The sequence below is a fragment of the Taeniopygia guttata genome, chromosome 8 (genome assembly GCF_048771995.1).
Source record: "Taeniopygia guttata chromosome 8, bTaeGut7.mat, whole genome shotgun sequence".
Taxonomy (NCBI): Eukaryota; Metazoa; Chordata; class Aves; order Passeriformes; family Estrildidae; genus Taeniopygia; species Taeniopygia guttata.
This window is the reverse complement of record NC_133033.1, coordinates 1,124,327-1,141,733: the sequence shown is the minus strand read 5'-3', so window position 1 is coordinate 1,141,733 and position 17,407 is coordinate 1,124,327. Positions and strand designations below refer to the sequence as shown.

General features: G+C 52.2%; 1 protein-coding gene and 1 long non-coding RNA gene across 2 annotated transcripts in view; one reads left to right on the top strand and one right to left on the bottom strand.

Moving 5' to 3' along the window:
• LOC140684596 (uncharacterized) overlaps positions 1 to 17,407 on the bottom strand; it is a 141,691-nt gene that overhangs the window by 93,480 nt on the left and 30,804 nt on the right. The window lies entirely within an intron of this gene.
• On the top strand, positions 1,664 to 15,737 carry LOC115496184 (interleukin-12 receptor subunit beta-2). Its single transcript, XM_032749818.3, has 15 exons — positions 1,664 to 2,109; positions 2,896 to 3,204; positions 3,858 to 3,972; positions 4,215 to 4,390; positions 4,654 to 4,793; positions 5,451 to 5,595; positions 7,723 to 7,802; positions 10,306 to 10,522; positions 11,335 to 11,535; positions 12,375 to 12,476; positions 12,554 to 12,709; positions 13,599 to 13,736; positions 14,042 to 14,129; positions 14,735 to 14,834; positions 15,090 to 15,737. Exons 1-15 carry the CDS (start codon positions 2,052 to 2,054, stop codon positions 15,735 to 15,737), a joined length of 2,673 nt encoding a protein of 890 aa, XP_032605709.3. The 5' UTR covers positions 1,664 to 2,051.

Here is a 17,407-nt window from a genome sequence, read left to right as displayed (position 1 = left end):
TACCTGGGATTTTCTTTGCCCTGGGATTTTCTTTGCCCTGGGATGTTCCTTACCTGGGATTTTCATTTGCCTCAGGATTTTCTTTGCCCTGGGATTTTATTTTTTGCTCTGGGATGTTCCTTACCTGGGATTTTCTTTGCCCTGGGATTTTATGTTTTGCTCTGGGATGTTCCTTACCTGGGATTTTCTTTGCCCTGGGATTTTCTTTGCCCTGGGATTTTCTTTGCCCTGGGATTTTTTTTTGCCCTGGGATGTTCCTTACCTGGGATTTTCATTTGCCCTGGGATTTTATTTTTTGCCCTGGGATATTCCTTACCTGGGATTTTTTCTGCTCTGGGATGTTCCTTACCTGGGATTTTCTTTGCCTTGGGATTTTTTTTTGCCCTGGGATTTTCTTTGCCCTGGGATTTTTTTTTGCCCTGGGATGTTCCTTACCTGGGATTTTCTTTGCCCTGGGATTATGTTTTGCTCTGGGATGTTCCTTACCTGGGAATTTCTTTGCCCTGGGATGTTCCTTACCTGGGATTTTCATTTGCCCTGGGAATTTCTTTGCCCTGGGTATTTCTTTGCCCTGGGATTTTCATTTGCCTCAGGATTTTCTTTGCTCTGGGATTTTTCTTTGCCCTGGGATGTTCCTTACCTGGGATTTTCCTTGTCCCGGGGTTTTCCTGCCCCGGGATCCGTGTTTTCCCGGGATGCTGCTGCCCTGGGATGCCGATTTCCCGGGAGATGCCTGCCCTGGGACGCTGCTGCCCAGGAATTCTCACAATCCCAGATATTCCCGGCAGGCTGGGATGGAGCAGAGCAGTGCCCAAGGCCCATCCTGAACAGATCCATTCCCTTTGAAAAGTGAATTCTGATTCATTCAAAAAGTGTTTCATTCAAAAAGTGAATTCTGCACTTTTTGGGCAGAGCCCCCGGCTCGGGTGGGACAGCCCCGAGGTTTGGGGTGACCTGGGGTGCCACAGAGCTTCCCTAAAAACTCAGTAAGTGGGGATGGGTGAGACTGAGAGCACAAAAACTCGTTTTTTTCTGCCTGAAATGACAGAGACGTTCCTCTTTCCTCTGCTGACCACTTGGTTGTTCCTGCCAGTTCTTGGAAAGCACAACAGAGGTTTTTTTTAGAGAGAATTGGGGTTGAAAGGCAGCTCTGAGCTGTGGTGCTTTGTAGGAACACAAAAAGGTACCAGACTTTAGAAAGTGTAAAAAGGCCCTAGAAAATAGACATAAAGTTGAGAAAGGCTGGGAAATGTTAAAACTTTCTCACGGGGAGCTAAGAAAATAAGAACTAAGTGGATACACTTATATTTATCATAAGGAACAAGAAAGAGCAAGAACTTATTGATAGTTTGAGATGGGTAAAGTCCTAGATAGGTGCTTTGCAAAGATAAATCCGACAGAGCTCTTTTGGGGCTGTTTTTGGGGCTGTTTTGGGGCTGGTTTGGGGCTGTTTTTGGGGCTGTTTTGGGGCTGGGTTTGGGACTGTTTTTGGGGCTGGGTTTGGGGCTGGTTTGGGGCTGGTTTGGGGCTGGTTTAGGGCTGTTTTTGGGGCTGATTTTGGGGCTGTTTTTGGGCTGGGTTGGGGCTGGTTTTGAGGCTGGTTTGGGGCTGGTTTTTGGGGCTGATTTTGGGGCTGGTTTTGCCCCTTTTCTCGGGTATTTTGGGCACTTTGCTGTCAGCAGCAGCTCTTTGCTGGCTGTTGCCACAGCCCCCAGGCTTAGTGGGAGGCAGAGCATTTCCCTGAAGAAGCTGCTGAAATTGCTCATCCTGGCACTTACGAATCACCTACAGAAGGCACCACATGAAGAGGTCCCGGCTGAGCTGAGGCACTGCTGCGAGGCTGAAGGCCACAGACCCTGGATTTTAACAAAAACAGGCAATGTTCATTAGAAAGGTCTCGCAAAATGAGCGAAATTTGGGATTTTCTGTAAAAAACAGAGTAGAAAGTAGCAAAGCAGAAAAAAAAAAATAGAAAACCACGAAGACCTGTACATACTATCCCCAGTTTTTAGGAGCTGGTAACAGGAATTCCTCTCTCTGCAGGCACCAAAATGCCATTTCCATGGATCATGCCCTCAGCACTTTGGTTGGTGCTGCACCTCACAGCAGGTAAGAGAGGCTTCTTCCTACACAGCAATTATCTCTCAGATTAAGCACTCAGCCTAATTAGGGTGGGGTTTTTCCAGCTTCTACTCCGAGTGCCAGTGAACATCTCCATTTCTGGAGTTAATAAGCGATGCAGGGAGTTTGTTGCAGGTAGAGCTGTTGGTTTTGTGACAAAAGGCACCGGGACAGGCACCAGGAAAGTCACAGAATCCCAGAATTTGGGTTTGGGTTAGAAGGACCTCAAAGCCCACCCAGTGCCACCCCTGCCCTGGCAGGGACACCTCTGCCAGTGTCCCAGCTGCTCCAGCCCCAGTGTCCAGCCTGGCCTTGGGCACTGCCAGGGATCCAGGGGCAGCCACAGCTGCTCTGGGAATTCCAGCCCAGCCCCTCCCAAGGAACAATTCCCAATTCCCAATCTCCCATCCAGCCCTGCCCTCTGGCAGTGAAGCCATTCCCTGTGTCCTGTCCCTCCCTCCTTGTCCCCAGCCCCTCTCCAGGCCCTGCCAGGGGCTCTGAGCTCTCCCTGGATCCTTCTCCTCTCCAGGGGAGCCCCCCCAGCTCTCCCAGCCCGGCTCCAGCCCTGGGGCAGCTCCAGGTCCTGCCACAGCTCTGCTGACAGAGGCACTTTTCCAACCCCCAGAGGAGCGTTCTGGTAGTTTTTACCTGGGGCTGTCTGGGTTTTTGGGGACAGGGAACTGATCCTAGACAGGTCCCAGGAGAATTTCTCCCCCAAACCTCCTGCAGCAGGTGGGGGCTCCTGCCCGAGGCTGTTTTGCCCTTCCCTTGCAGGACCCTGCAGGAAGGGGGTGGTGAATGCCAGCAGAGCCGCCCAGGTCTGTGCCAAGGGGACAGTGACAGCCAGCCCCTGCTGTGCCATCCCTGGTGGCACCAGTGTCACCCTGTCCTGCCAGCTGACAGCTCCCAGGGGCTGCTGCTGGGCAGGGATTTTCCTCAACAGCTCCGAGCAGGTCCGAGCCCAGGGAGGATGGGTGAGCAAAACCTTCCTGCTCACTGCCCACGGCAGGCACAGCTTCATCTGCAAGTGCATCTGTGGGGACAAGAGAAACATCGTCTGTGGGATCGATATCCACTGTGGAAGTAAGGAAAATCCCTTTTAATCACTGCTCTAAGGTCTTAATTACTCCTCCTGTGGGAGAGGGAAGCTGGCTAGGCACTGCCAGGGGGTGGCTTTGGCCAGGTCTGCTGCTGTCTCTTCCCACTGGGAATATTCCTGGCTGGAATTGTGTCGCCCTGATTCTTAAAATTTTCTAAAGCCTTCTGAATTTACGTTCTGTTAAAAAAATTTCCCACACAATTTCTATAAACAACATATTGTTTTGCATTCCTTCATAAGAGTAGAGAAACTTAATATCCTAATAGTTTGTCCAATGTCTTTGGAGAGGTGGCCCATTCACTCTCCAATCCACTGTCGCCTTTAGAAAAATATAAAAATTAAAGTCAGAAAATAAACTTTCTCTTTCACCTTGCAAATTGCAAGTAACTCGTGTTGTACTTTCACGTTTCCTATAGCAAGAGAATTGTGCAGCTCTGCTATTCCTGAAGGGAGAGAGGCTCAGCAAACCCTCCTGCCCAGAGAAACAACACCCTCCCTGCCCAGCATCCCCTAAAATGTCTCTGGGGAAGAGCCACTGGGGCCAGGCTGCTCTGGCTGGAGATGCTGGACTGAAGGACCTGAAAGGTCCAACCAAACCAGGCTGGGACCTTGGGACTGACAGGAATTTCTGTTTCAGATCCTCCAGACGAGCCCAGGAACGTGTCCTGCATCCAGAAGGGGACACGGGGACATGCCACCTGCAGCTGGCACAAAGGCAGGCTCACCTACCTCCACACTGCCTACCAGATAGAGTAAGTGTCAATGCAATTAGTGCCTAATTATCCCCTGCAGCAGCTTTCTCATCAAGCCCTGCAGCTCCCTCAGGGTTGAGTGAAGAGGTTGTGCCAATGCATCCCTTTGGAAAGGGATCCCTGTCCCCACAGGGTTCACCCTGTCCCCATGTCCTGGGGTGACTTCCCAAACCCCACATCCCCAGCACTGAGCTCTCCTTTCTTCCTCAGAATATCCAACCAAACCTTTCCTCCTGCTCCAGGCTCTCCAACGGCACCGATGCCTTTTCCTTTCCAGAGGAAACTCCCAGTCAGGATTTTGGCTCCGGGGCTCTGAGCAAGCTGGATTTTGACTCCAATTACACCGTGGTGGTTTCTGCCTCCAATCCATTGGGAAATGCCTCTTCCCAGCCACTCACCTTCATGCTGACAGACATAGGTAAAGCACCTCTCCTCACCTCTCAGTCAGCCCCACACCTTGGGGACACCTGAAAATATTCAGGACCTCTTGGAAAAAAACATTAAACCTCTTGGAAAAATCATCCATCCGTTGAAAAATCATCCAACCTTGGAGACACCTGAAAATATTCAGGACCCCTTGGAAAAAAACATTAAACCTCTTGGAAAAATCATCCAACCTAAAGCAATAATCCTATTTTCCACCTAACCTCTGAGCCCTGTTTGTCTCTGTTTTGGTGCCAGTGAAGCCACACCCTCCCGAATTCTGGGTGGAATTTGATGATTCCTCTGCCACCAGCTGCACCCTTCGGTGGCACGATGAGGCACCAGCACAGCACTACAGGCTGAGGTACCGTCCCCTCGGCAGGCACGGCTGGAGCACGGTAATCCCTCTGGGATTCAGGGATTTAGGGAGCTGCTGGGGGGGAAAAAGCACTGGGGAGAGCTCAGAGCCCCTGGCAGGGCCTGAAGGGGCTCCAGGAGAGCTGGAGAGGGACTGGGGACAAGGCAGGGAGGGACAGGACACAGGGAATGGCTGGAAGTTGAAAGAAGGTAAATTTAGATGGGATATTGGGAAGGAATTCCTGGCTGGGAGGGTGGGATGGAATTGCCAGAGCAGCTGTGGCTGCCCCTGGATCCCTGGCAGTGCCCAGGGCCAGGCTGGGCACTGGGGCTGGAGCTCTTGGGACAGTGGGTGGTATCCCTGCCATGGCAAGGGTGGAATGGGATGGGATTTAAGCTCCCTCCCAACCCAAACATTTCATATTCCATGAAGTTTTTACTGTAAGTGGCAAAAAGAACATTTTGCTGGGAGCTGAGCACATCACCCAAACAGAGATTTTGCTATGGGGGATTTTTCAGACGAAGCCCTGCAGGCCTGGTGATTCCTCGTGTCATTCTTTGAGTTTCTGGGGCTGCCTCAGCTCAGCATTTCTCTGCTGTTTTTAAAATCTGTGTGTGAATTTGTAACTCAGCCCCTCACTGCCTGCAGCCCTTTTTTCCTTGGGAGTGTAACACCAATTTCTTCATCCCCACTGAAGGTTGAGAGCTTCAGCAGGGAGAAATATCATCTCCAGGGGCTGGAACCTGACACAGCCTACGAGTTCCAGCTGAGCTGCAGGATCCTGCCCGGCCGGGGGCTCTGGAGCGACTGGAGCAGCAGCCAGGGCAGCACCCCTGCAGCAGGTGAGGAACTGCCCTGCCCTAACCCAGCTCAGGGTCTGCAGGCACAGCAACTCCAGCTCAGGAGCCAGAATTGCTGCTGGGCTGTGTGGGAATGCAGAGCATCCCTCTGGCTGCCCTGGGACCCTGGCAGGGGTCAGGAACCCCCCTGGACAGAGCCCCCAGAGACACTGGCTGTGATCTCTGTCCATGGAAAAGAGTTTTCAATCTCACAGGATCAATTACCAGCTCTGAGGGTTTGATATAAGCAATAATTAAGTGTGGCACAGGTGCAAAAGTAAAATTTTAGGATTCTAGATGAGGGGTCCAAAGGGGACAAGGTGGAGGAAATTGGGTGTGCCTTGTCCTTTTTCTCCTTCTTCATGCCCTCCATGTTTCACTGTGGTGTTGGCATTTTTCTGTTGGTTCAGGCTGGGGACACACTGTCCAACGTAGGTGACAGATATTGGCACGTTATTGTAAATCCAGCACAGGTAGTTTGTGGTATGTAATGTTTGTACCATCCCACTGAGGGCAGAGCCCCACACGCTGCCCTGCAGGACAGAGCTGCGGCAGGGCAGCAGAACATGTTAGAGATAAACAGAATAAACAACCTTGAAACAGCACAGACCAATTATGGCTCTGCTTTGGCAGCGGGGCTGACAGACAGAGACTTTTACAATCTTGGAATCACCAATAGCTCAGATTCTGACAGGCTGCTCTGGGCAAACTCCACATCCAGACCTAGAGCCAAGAGGGAGAAGTTTCTGTAAGAAAATTGTTTTTTTTTAATGAGCAAACAGTGAAGCTGATCCAAAGCAGGAATTTCCAGAGCTCCCTGAGAACAGGTGAAGGATTTGGGGGCTGGGATGAGATGACCCCTTGTAGTTCTGTGATTCTCTGCTCTCCTGCTTGGCTTTGGCTGCTCTTTTTTGTGAATTACTGCCAGCCCATGGGGCCGGTGCTGCTCTGACTCACCCATTTCCCCTCTGCCCCGTGACAGCAGCAGTTTCTATAAGAGGTATCGATTGATACAGGAGGTGTGAACTTTTCCCTGCCTCCCCCACCTTCCTCTCAACAGTTTTCTCCCCTTTTCGTGTCACCCCGAGTTTGTGGCTGTCACCCCCACCCTGCCCGTGGGGTTTGTAGCTGATCTTTGTGCCCTCAGAGCAGGTCACAGCAAGGGGAGGCTGCAGATGAGCTTGTAATTCATCCTGTAAGATTGCAAACTCTTTTCCATGGACAGAGATCACAGCCAGTGTCTCTGGGGGCTCTGTCCAGGGGCGTTCCTGACCCCTGCCAGGGTCCCAGGGCAGCCAGAGGGAAGCCCTGGATGCCCACAGGCAGCAGGTGCAATGCAATATTCAGATTTTTCTGCTCTGAGCTCGCAGTCAATGCTCTGGTTTTATTTCTGCTGCTGCTGCTGCTTCTTGTTTCTGTTCCAGTCACTCTCTGCAGTCACTCCAGGACAAACATGCTGACCTGGAGGGGTTTGTGTCTGTGCTACAGCCCTGGCTGTTCAGCAGCTGCCCCCTGCTCCAGCTAATAACAATTAGAATTGATGAGTTTGGGCTGCTCAGGGTCCTTGAGGAGCAAAGCTCTGCCATCCTCTGGCATCTCAGCTTTCCTTACCCGCTCACCTCTGAGTCTGGGTTTTGGGAGCTCATCCACCAGCCAGATCTTCCTGTTAACGTCATTTTGGGGGTTTCTTCAAAATACCGAGAGCTTCCAGTCAGAACTGTGGAAGGAACAGGGGTTAAAGCTGCCTCAGACAAGCTGTTAAAGGCATTTATCAGACGGGAAGATCCCACACATCCCCCACACACCCTGATCCCAGGCTGCCTGTTGTTCTAGGATTGATGGAGCCAAGCCCAAGGACCTTCATAAGCCTCGAATTTATGCAAAGACAGGAGCTAATGCTGTGCTTTTGATGTAAAGCCACCAGCAGACCCAAACTCCTCTGCTTGGGTTTATGGTTTGGTTCTCCTCCCAATCCCCACCCTCAAAGCAGCCAAGCAGCAGCAAACCTGGGTTATTATCACACCCTGCAGCATTTCAGGGGCATTTAAAAGATTAAATTTGAATTTTCTCAGGGGTTTTTACCTCCTCAAACCCCAGCCATTGGCCTGCTCTGCTTTTCCTTCCCACCAGTGCCAAGAGTGACCCTGGATGTCTGGTACCGGCAGCAGGAGCTGGACTCTGGGCACCAGAACCTCTCCCTCTTCTGGAAGGTGAGATCAGTGAAACCCCCATGTCCTGGTCTGAACAGCCAGGTGGCTTCTGAGGAGGGAAATGGAAAATGCAAACCCCCTCCGTCTGAATTATTATAAATTTGAAATTAAGGGATTCTCAGACAAAGATGTGGGAATAGGGATAACAGTGCTTCACCAGGGAGATTAAAAATACAAATGCAAAGTACAAAAAAAAAGAAAACAAACCAGTGGCAGAGTCAGAGCATGCCCTGTCCCCTGTGGGTCAGGGAGGTGGCAGCAGCCCCATCCCGGGGTGGCTCAGCCCTCCTGCAGTGCCAGCTGTGCTTCTGCTGGGGCAGGATCCTGCACAAGGGGGGAGTTTTCCTCTGGAGCTCCAGGGCTGGGGGAGATGGGCCTGGGCTCCTCTGGGAATGCAGTGGGAAGAAAGCTGCTCCTCTGGGAATGCAGTGGGCAGAAAGCTGCTCCTCTGGGAATGCAGTGGGAAGAAAGCTGCTCCTCTGGGAATGCAGTGGGCAAAGGCTGCTGTGCTGTTCCCAGGTCAGATTGTATCCAGGTAGGAATGCTCGATTGTATCCAGGTAGGAATGCTCGATTGTATCCAGGTAGGAATGTTTGGCTCCTCCCCTGGGCAGAGCCTCTCCCCATGGGATGATGGAATTTTCTCAGCCATGCAGGGACACTCACTGCCATGAACAGAAGATAATTAATAATTAATGGCCCATGAACAGAAGATAATTAATAATTAATGGCCCATGAACAGAAGAGATCTCCTGGAGGGAGGATTGGCTGTGGCAGAGATAAAGAAAACTGCCCAATGAACAGGAGATAACTGCCCCAGCTCTGACAGATGGGAGTAGGATACTCGCCCCCAGCCACATCTTGTAACCCAGGATAGCCCAGCAGAGGCAGCAAAACCCAGCCAGGTGAGAGGGGAAATGATGATTTTTAGGATGGCAGGGAAGGACTGAACCCTGGCAGAGCACAAAGGTTTCACCAGTTCCCAGGGACAGGGACACAGACCAAGGGAGGAGATCCATCAGCATTTTCTACCTGTAGTTTCATGGAATGCCAGAATTATTTGGATTGGGAGGGATCCCAAATGTCATCCTGTTCCATGGCAGGGACACCTCCCACCGTCCCAGGCTGTTCCCAGCCCCATCCAGCCTGGCCAGGGATCCAGGGGCAGCCACAGCTGCTCTGGGAATTCCAGCCCAGCCCCACATGCCAGGGAACAATTCCCAGTTCCCAATCTCCCATCCAGCCCTGCCCTCTGGCACTTGGAGCCATTCCCTGTGTCCTGTCCCTCCCTGCCTTCATCCCAAGCCTCTCCAGATTCCCCAGCTGACAGCATTTTTGGGGTCTGCTGGGCAGAGCTGGGGGCTGGGACCCCTCAGGGAGCGTTCCACACAGAATTTGGTTTAAAACCCACCAGAGTTGGGTAAAAAAAATCACTGTGTTGCCCCCATATATACCAACATGCACTATGCTGCAAGTGAAAGCAGAAATTCTCATGAGATTCTGTGACCCCAGACGTTGTGGCTTCAGCTTTCAGACCTTTATCTTGCAGCACTTTCTTTATCAGGAGTGACTTCCTGCAGCATCATTCATAAAACAGGGTAATAAACTGCCTTTAGAAGTTTCAGAGCAGGTCCCAAGCCAGGCTGACACTCAGGACCACTTCCTGCCAAGGCTGTGCTCCTGTTCTCAGACAAACACCCAGAAAAAGGGTTGAACATTTAATTTCAGCAGGTTTCCAGTGCTGCCTCAGCCCTGAGCTGCTGCCAAAGCACTGCAAACATTTTGGTTTGTGCTTTGTGCTTTGTTTCATTATGACAAAAGTCAGCCAAACAAATGAATTAATGTCACAGAAACATCAGGAAACAGAGAGTACAACTGCAGGCACCAGATCTGTGGTGCTCCTGTCAGAGATGTGTGTTCTGAGTGGTTCAATTTAAATAATTCTTTATAGTGGCTTTAAGTGAAATCCAAGTTTTTCCTTCCAAGCAAAACCTGCTCATTTTGACAAATCCAGCTGAGCCATTGATCATCCTTTTTTCCCCTCCCTTGTGAAAAGTGTGGCTTTCAGTGAAAAAAAAAAGAAGTTTGAATTCATCCTCAGGGCAGGAAGGGTTTCAGCATCCCCAGCTGTGCTGCTGGAGCAGTCAGCATCTCACAGCAAGACTGGAACTGGGTGGGAAAAATAAATCCTGGAACGGTTTGGGATGGACCTTAAATCCCATCCCACCCCTGCCATGGCAGGGACACCTCCCACTGTCCCAGGAGCTCCCAGTCCCGATTTCCAGCCTGGCCTTGGGCACTGTCAGGGATCCAGGGGCAGCCACAGCTGCTCTGGGCATCTGTGCCACCCTGCCCACCCTGCCCACCCTGCCAGGGAGGAATTCCTTCCCAATATCCCACGTAACCCTGCCCTGTGTCCATGTAAAGCCATTCCCAGTCCCTCCCCAGCGTTCCCAGCTGGCAGCACCTTGTCAAAGCCGGTGACAGAGGCATTTCCCCTGCAGGCTCTGAGCAGGTCGGAGGCAGGAGGGAGAATCCTGGGCTACACCGTGACCTTGGAAGCCCTGGAGCAGGGGAAGCTGCTGGCCCAATCCCACCGGACCACCCAGACCAGCTTCTCCAGGGTCACCCCCAGGGCGGCCCACAGGGTGACGGTGACAGCCCAGAACCCGCGGGGCAGCTCGGTGCCCACGGCCGTGCTGACCCACCTGGGCAGCCCAGGTAAGGCTCCTGGGGCTGGCATCCCCTCGGGTGCTGTGGTACCTCCACCTCCAGTGAGCTCCAGGGATCTGCAGATCCGCTGGTCCCTGTGGTTCCTGCAGCCCCAGCTCTCCCAGCCAGAGGGACTCCAGTCCTTGGGATATCCCCTGGAATCACGGCTCCACATCCTCGGGATATCCCCTGGAATCAGGGCTCCACATCCTCGGGATATCCCCTGGAATCACAGCTCCATATCCTCGGGATATCCCCTGGAATCAGGGCTCCACATCCTCGGGATATCCCCTGGAATCACAGCTCCACATCCTCGGGATATCCCCTGGAATCACAGCAGCAGCTCCACATCCTCGGGATATCCCCTGGAATCACAGCTCCACATCCTCGGGATATCCCCTGGAATCACAGCTCCACATCCTCGGGATATCCCCTGGAATCACTCGGGATATCCCCTGGAATCAGGCAGCAGCTCCACATCCCCGTGCTTCCATCGGGGCAGGGTGTTGGGCTGTGCTGTGCCAGCACCTGCCAGGGCCGATGGGTATCCCATCCATGAGAAAAACCAGGAATGTCACTGTCCCTGCCAGCAATCCCACCTTGAATTACAACTCACTTTTATCCTTCCCACGGTGCCAAAGCGGAGGGGAGGGGGGACCCAGCGAACCCCAGGCACCAAAGGCCCCTGTGGGTCTCAGATTTTGCCCGGCTACAAACTCTGAGTTTCTTTCTCTGACTGAATCCGAGACCCACAGGCCCCGGGGTTGGATGGAGGCTGCCAGAACCTCGTGCTGACTGCAGGTTTTGTTCTCCTCTGCAAGATCTGCCCCCTCCCCAGCGGGTCTCTGCCGTGGGCCTGGGGAACAGCAGCATCCTGGTGAGCTGGAGCCCCCCAGCTGGAGCTGCCCTGCCCGTCGGGGGCTTCGTGGTGGAGTGGGCAGAGCCCTGCAGGGAGCCTGGCCTGCAGCCCCAGCAGGGCTGGGTGAAGCTGTCCCCATCCCAGCTGTCCACTGTCATAGCAGGTAAATGCCACCCCCCGCTGGACACAGCACCAGCTCGGCTGGAAAACATCCTTAGCAACAAGTCAGGTGGGAATTTGGGCTGGATGAGGCTGGGAGCAGCTTGGGATGGTGGGAAGTGTCCCTGCCATGGCAGCGGTGGCACTGGATGGGATTTAAGGTCCCTCCCAGTCTGGGATTCTATATTTCTATATATTTCTATACATCCTATATATGTTCTATCTATTTCTATATTTTTTACTAAAATCATTTGAGGGATCCAGGGGCAGCCACAGCTTCTCTGTGGGAACAATTCCTTCCCAATATCCCATTTATCCCTTTCCCCTGGTGTCGCCCTGATTCTTAAGTTTTTCTAAAGCCTTCTGAGTTTACATTCTATTGGAAAACCTTCCCACACAGTTTCTGTAAATAACATATTGTTTTGCACTCCTTCATGGGGGTGGAGAAACTTTATGTACTGGTGGTTTGTCCAATGTCTTTGGAGAGGTGGCCCACTCACTCTCCAATCCACTGTCACCTTTGTATAAAGTATAAAAGTATAAAAGTTGGAGTCAGAAAATAAACTTCCTCTTTTACCTTGCAAAGTGGCAGGTGGCTCATGTTTTGCTTCCTCATGTCCTATAGTGACACCCTGGCAGTGGGAAGCCATCAATTTCCAGTTTAAATCCCAGTAAGGCTCTGCCAGGCTCAGTAGATCAGAGAAAATTCCTTTCCCTTCTTTATGAAAGATCTATCAATAATCACGAGATTTATCTCAGATTTAAGCAGCTGCTGCAATATTTCTGCCCTGGGGCTGCAAATCCTTGACCAGGCAACTCTGCAGCTGTGATTTCTCCCTCCAGAGCACATCAGAGATAACCTCTGCTACCAGATCCACGTGTCTGCACTTTATCAGGACAGAGCTGGGCAGGCAGCTTCAGTCAGGGGAAACTCCACAGCACAAGGTAAACCCCAGGAATGTCACCCAGGGGTTTGGAAGGCATTTTAAGCCCAGCTCTAACAGCAGCCCTGTGTCTTGCAGCCCCATCAGCTGGGCCCCAGATGTTTGCAACCCCCTGGGCCAGCGGTGTCCTGGTTTCCTGGGAGGAGATCCCAGCCCCCCAGCAGAGGGGCTGCATCACTGGGTACCACATCTACCTGCACAGGAGGGATGGGCAGGGCCAGCCCAAGGTCCACGGTGGGTGCCTGGGGCTGGAAACGCTTCCCCTGCTCCCCTGTCATTGCTGAAGCTCTCCAGTGGCATCACTCTAAGTCACTTTCAGTCAGAAATGATCAGATTTAGTCCTGCTTCTTCTCCCTCCTCCTCTTCTTCTTCTTCCTCCTCTTCTTATTCCTCTTTACCTTTTTCTTCCTTATCTTCCTCATCTTCTTATTTTTCTTCCTCCTCCTCCTCTTATTTCTCTTCTTATTCTTTTTCTTCCTCTTCTTCCTATTCCTCGTCTCCTTCCTTCTCTTTTTTCTTTTATTCTTCTTCCTTTGCTTTTTCCTTATTCCTCCTCCTCTTCTTCCTCTTCCTCCTCATCTTCCTTTTTTTTGCTCTTACTCATCTTCCTTTTCTTTTCCTTAATTCTCTTCCTCCCTTCCTTCTCCTCCTTTTTCCTCTTATTCTTCTTCCTTTTCCTTATTCCTCCTCCTCTTCTTTCTCTTCTTCTTCTTCCTTTTCCCTTATTCCTCCTCCTCTCCTTCTTCTTCCTCTTCTTTTTTTCTTATTCCTCCTCCTCTTCCTCATATTTGTCTTCCATTTTTGCTCTTGTCTTCCTTTTCTTTCTCCTTAATCCTCTTCCACCTCTTCTTCTTCCTCCTTTTCCCTCTTATTCTTCTCCCTTTTCCCTTATTTCTCCTCCTCTCCTTCTTCTTCCTCCTCTTTTTTCTCTTCTTCTTCCTTCTCTTTTTCCTTAATCCTCTTCCTCCTCCTCTTCCTCCTCCTCCTTTTCCCTCTTACTCTTCTCCCTTTTCCTTTTCCCTATTCCTCCTCCCCGTTCCCACCTTTATGTGGATCCCAGTTCCAGCTGCCGGCGGTGAGATGCCGTGCCGGGCTCTGGGTTTCCATCCCCGTTTTCCCGCAGCCGTTCCTGCCGGGATTGCCCCTCGCTCCCTGCACGTCCCTCACCTGGAGCCGGACCAGCCCCACGAGCTCTGGATGACAGCGGCGACAGCGGCCGGGGAGGGACCCCGGGGCAACAGCGACAGCGTCTGCCTGGAGAGTAAGGAAGAGGTGCCAGGGAGGTCTTTGCCCTTGGATCCCCCTTCCCACACTCTGGGAATGCTTTTCCTGCTCCTCTGCAGTCACCGGAGCTCCCCAAAGGTTCTGAAGATCTCTTGGTGCTGAAGATTTGCAGTTTTAGCCGGGTTTAGGATGTGGAATCTTTTTCTTTACCTTTAAGCTGCCTTCAAGCTGTTCTGGGATGTTTCCTCTGTGGTGAAGGGTGGTTTAGTCATGGAGCACAGAAAGATTTGGGTTTTTTTCATCTTTTTGATGGAGCTGAATGGTGGCTGCTCTGCATTCCAGGTGCTGGGGGCTGGGTGACTCTGGTGATCATCTGCAGCTTCTTGGTCCTCTCAGCCTGCCTTTGTTCTGTGCCTCCAGCGAGGAGAGTGTGAGTGGATCCATCAGCTGTGTCCCAATGAAAGCGGGATGGTTATCAGGAGGGATTCAATCCCACAATGGTTTGGGTTGAAAGAGATCTTAAATCCCACCCAGTGCCACCCCTGCCATGGCAGGGACACCTCCCACTGTCCCAGGCTGCTCCAGCTCCAGTGCCCAGCACCTGTGGGCACCTGTGCCAGTGCATTTTAAAAATCTTCACTCCCATCTAATCTAAACCAACCCTCTTTTAGTTTAAAAATAGTTTAAAACCATTTTCCCTTGTCCTACAGGATGATCATGCCCCTTCACGAGCATGTAACATTGAGGATTGATCAAAATGACGTTTTCAGAGTATATGTAAAAACATGATAATAAAACAAGGCTCTGAGCTTAAAATACACTTGTAGTCCATAGATATTGTGAATTTTTAACCAGATCTTGAAACCAAACTGAAGGGGAGCAATCCCTGGGAATTATCCCCACCAGCCAAAAGCTCTGCAGGTCCCTCTGAGGGCAGATCCATGATCACACTTGGGTTAATTCCACACCCAAGGAGCACGAGGGTGCTGCAGGTACCACCATTCATGTTTTCAATTGCATTTATCCCCCCTGCAGGTTCCAGTGGCTCCTGTCCCTCCTCCTGCCAGAGTGGCAGAGCAAAGCCATTCCCGACCCTGCCAACGCCACGTGGGCCAAGAGTTTAGCAGCTACCAAGGTAAATTAGAGAGGTTTTCCCTTCTAATCCCACAACCTTCATTAAAAAGAAGCAATTGGAGCCATGCGAGCCAGTAATCTCCTAAAGCAGCAAATCCAGCAATCTCTGGCAGCGGATAATCTCCGCTGGAGGGGACCGGAGGATGCGCTGGGTGAATTAAATTCCAGAAGAAGGCCGAGATGTCCCGTTCCCAGCGGGATGAGTGGCTATGGGGAGTGAGCCCCATGCCGGGATTCATTCCCTGTCCCCCCGCAGGCGGAGCTGAGCGCTCCCTCCAGCCCCTTCCTGCCCTGCGGCCTCGAGGAGCCCGAGCCCAGCCCGGTGGAGGAAACCTCGGTGGCTCCTCCTGAGCCCCCCATGCCCGGGGACAAGCTGGGGGTGGGCAGCGCTGGGCACGGAGACTGGGCACAGGAGAGCCCGGCCGAGGAGCAGCAGCTCCCGGAGCTGTACCAGAGGCTGGTGGTGGAGGAGATGGAGCCCCCCGAGCCCGAGTGCATCTCCAACCCCGTCACCTTGTCCCCCGAGCCCGAGTGCATCTCCAACCCCAGCACCCTGTCACCGGTCCCCGAGCCCGAGTACGAGCCCATCTCCAACCCCAGCACCCCGTCCCCGGAGTCTGTCCCTGTCCCCGAGCCCATCTCCAACCCCACCACCCTGTCCCCGGAGTCTGTCCCTGTCCCCGAATACATCTCCAACCCCAGCACCCTGTCCCCGGTCCCTGTCCCCGAGCCCCAGTACATCTCCAACCCCGCCACCCTGTCCCTGTCCCCGGTCCCTATCCCCGAGCCCGACCCCAGCCCCTTCTCCCCCTTCCCGACCGCGTTCCTGCCTCCCGCCCCCTCCTGCCGGGGGAATCTGACTTTGGACCGAGTGAAGCTCAGCGGCAGCTCCTTCCCGAGCTAGGCAGGGGGCGATGTGAGCCCGGCGACAATTTTGGCACTTTACAAAGCATTTCGGTGTTTGGAGGTGAGCTCAGCCTGGATTTTGGCACTTTACAGAGGATATCAGTGTTTCAATGCGAGCTCAGCCTGGATTTTGGCACCTTTACGGAGTGTTTTGTGTAAGCCCAGCCTGGATTTTGGCATTTATGAAATATTTCGGTGTTTCAGCACAGCCAGTCCAGTCCCTCACATGTGACATCTCCAAGTGACAAAACCCTTCCCCAGTCACACCTCACCTTAGGATAGGGCTGCTCCTCGGGCACTCTGCAATCAGAGGCACAGCTGGGGATGCCAGAGCTGGATTTTGGGGATTTTGGGAGCCCTTCCTGCAGCCTGGACTGCCTCAAGCCCAGGATCGGAGCTGGAAAAAATAATTTCCACCAGAAAGAGCAAGGAACTGTAAAAGGGAAGGATGGAGCAGCTCAGCACCTCTTGTTCCTCCCTTGGCACCGGGTCACAGAGTCCCCAGTGTCACCACGAGGGACACAGCACCAGAGCCAGGGCCCCTTGCTTGCCTCAGGTCAGGGCAGGAAAATTCCTCCCCAGAACTAAAAGCAGCAGGCAGCATCTGTACTCAGTCAAATGGATTGTCAAGAGGAATTTAAGTGATTTATTGGAGTGTTCTAATTACAGGCTGCAAGGGTGTTACACATTTAATGACTTTGTTTACCAGATGTGTGTATATAAATAAAATGTTGGAAATCTGAACTTGGCTTCCTGTTGTTTTCTCTGGTCAAGTTCCAGCTTTACAGAGAACAATTAAATATTAAAAACAAAGCTGAAACATTGCAGTTAGAGATGGAATAGTCCAGGTATGGACTTACCTGGAGCATCCTCTGCATCCCCAAGCGGGGGCACGAGCTGCTGCTGCCACCACTCAAGTGCAGATTTGGATATTGCCAAATACCAGCTCAGCCATTGCACTTTGGCCCTCTGAGGTCTGGTCCCACCTGTGTCACCTGGCTGGGTGACATTAAAGGAAAACATCTCCCTCAGAACTGGGTCAGACATCCAAAAAAAACAGAACTTGCTGCCTGCTCTCCACACCCTGCCTGGGGGCCACAACTCAACCCCCTCCAGTCAGCTCAGCTAACCAAATTGAACCAGAAAGGCAGATTAGATGCCAAAAAATGGTTTTCTCACAAAAGCACTGTTCTGCCATTCATCTTTTTCTGCATGCTGATCTTCTAGCTCAAGATAAGGAAAAGAGAACACTGGAATTCATTTTGTCCTCACTCCACAAATCTCCAAATCTATCAAAATGTGGGGATTCATGTCCAGCCTTACCCAAGAGACAAGGACCAGACTTCTGTAACTCCAGCCTGGAAGTCTCCCAGTGATGTCCCTGAGCATCCCAGGAGGGGATTCCCCCCTCAGGACACCCTTTCCAGCAGGAATACCAGGTTTGGCTGTCCTGGGAACACCCTGAATGTGAACCTGGCTGAGGCAGAGCAGCCCAGCGTGCCCAAGGCAGGGAGTTTGATCCTTGGAATGGCTTTGGGAATCAGCAGGCTGGCACAGCTGGAAGAGGCACAGCTGGAAGAGGCACAGCTGGAAGAGGCACAGCTGGAAGAGGCACAGCTGGCTGTCAGTGCTGGGTTTATTAAACCAGAGCTCTTTGCAAAGCCATCC

What these genes read in the sequence shown, in the direction of transcription:
- LOC115496184 (XM_032749818.3), top strand. Translation starts at nt 2,052, where the DNA reads ATGCCATTTCCATGGATCATGCCCTCAGCACTTTGGTTGGTGCTGCAC. An exon ending in GCAGGCACGGCTGGAGCACG is followed by an intron (nt 4,794 to 5,450) that starts GTAATCCCTCTG and finishes TCCCCACTGAAG; the next exon opens with GTTGAGAGCTTCAGCAGGGA. An exon ending in GACCCACCTGGGCAGCCCAG is followed by an intron (nt 10,523 to 11,334) that starts GTAAGGCTCCTG and finishes CTCCTCTGCAAG; the next exon opens with ATCTGCCCCCTCCCCAGCGG.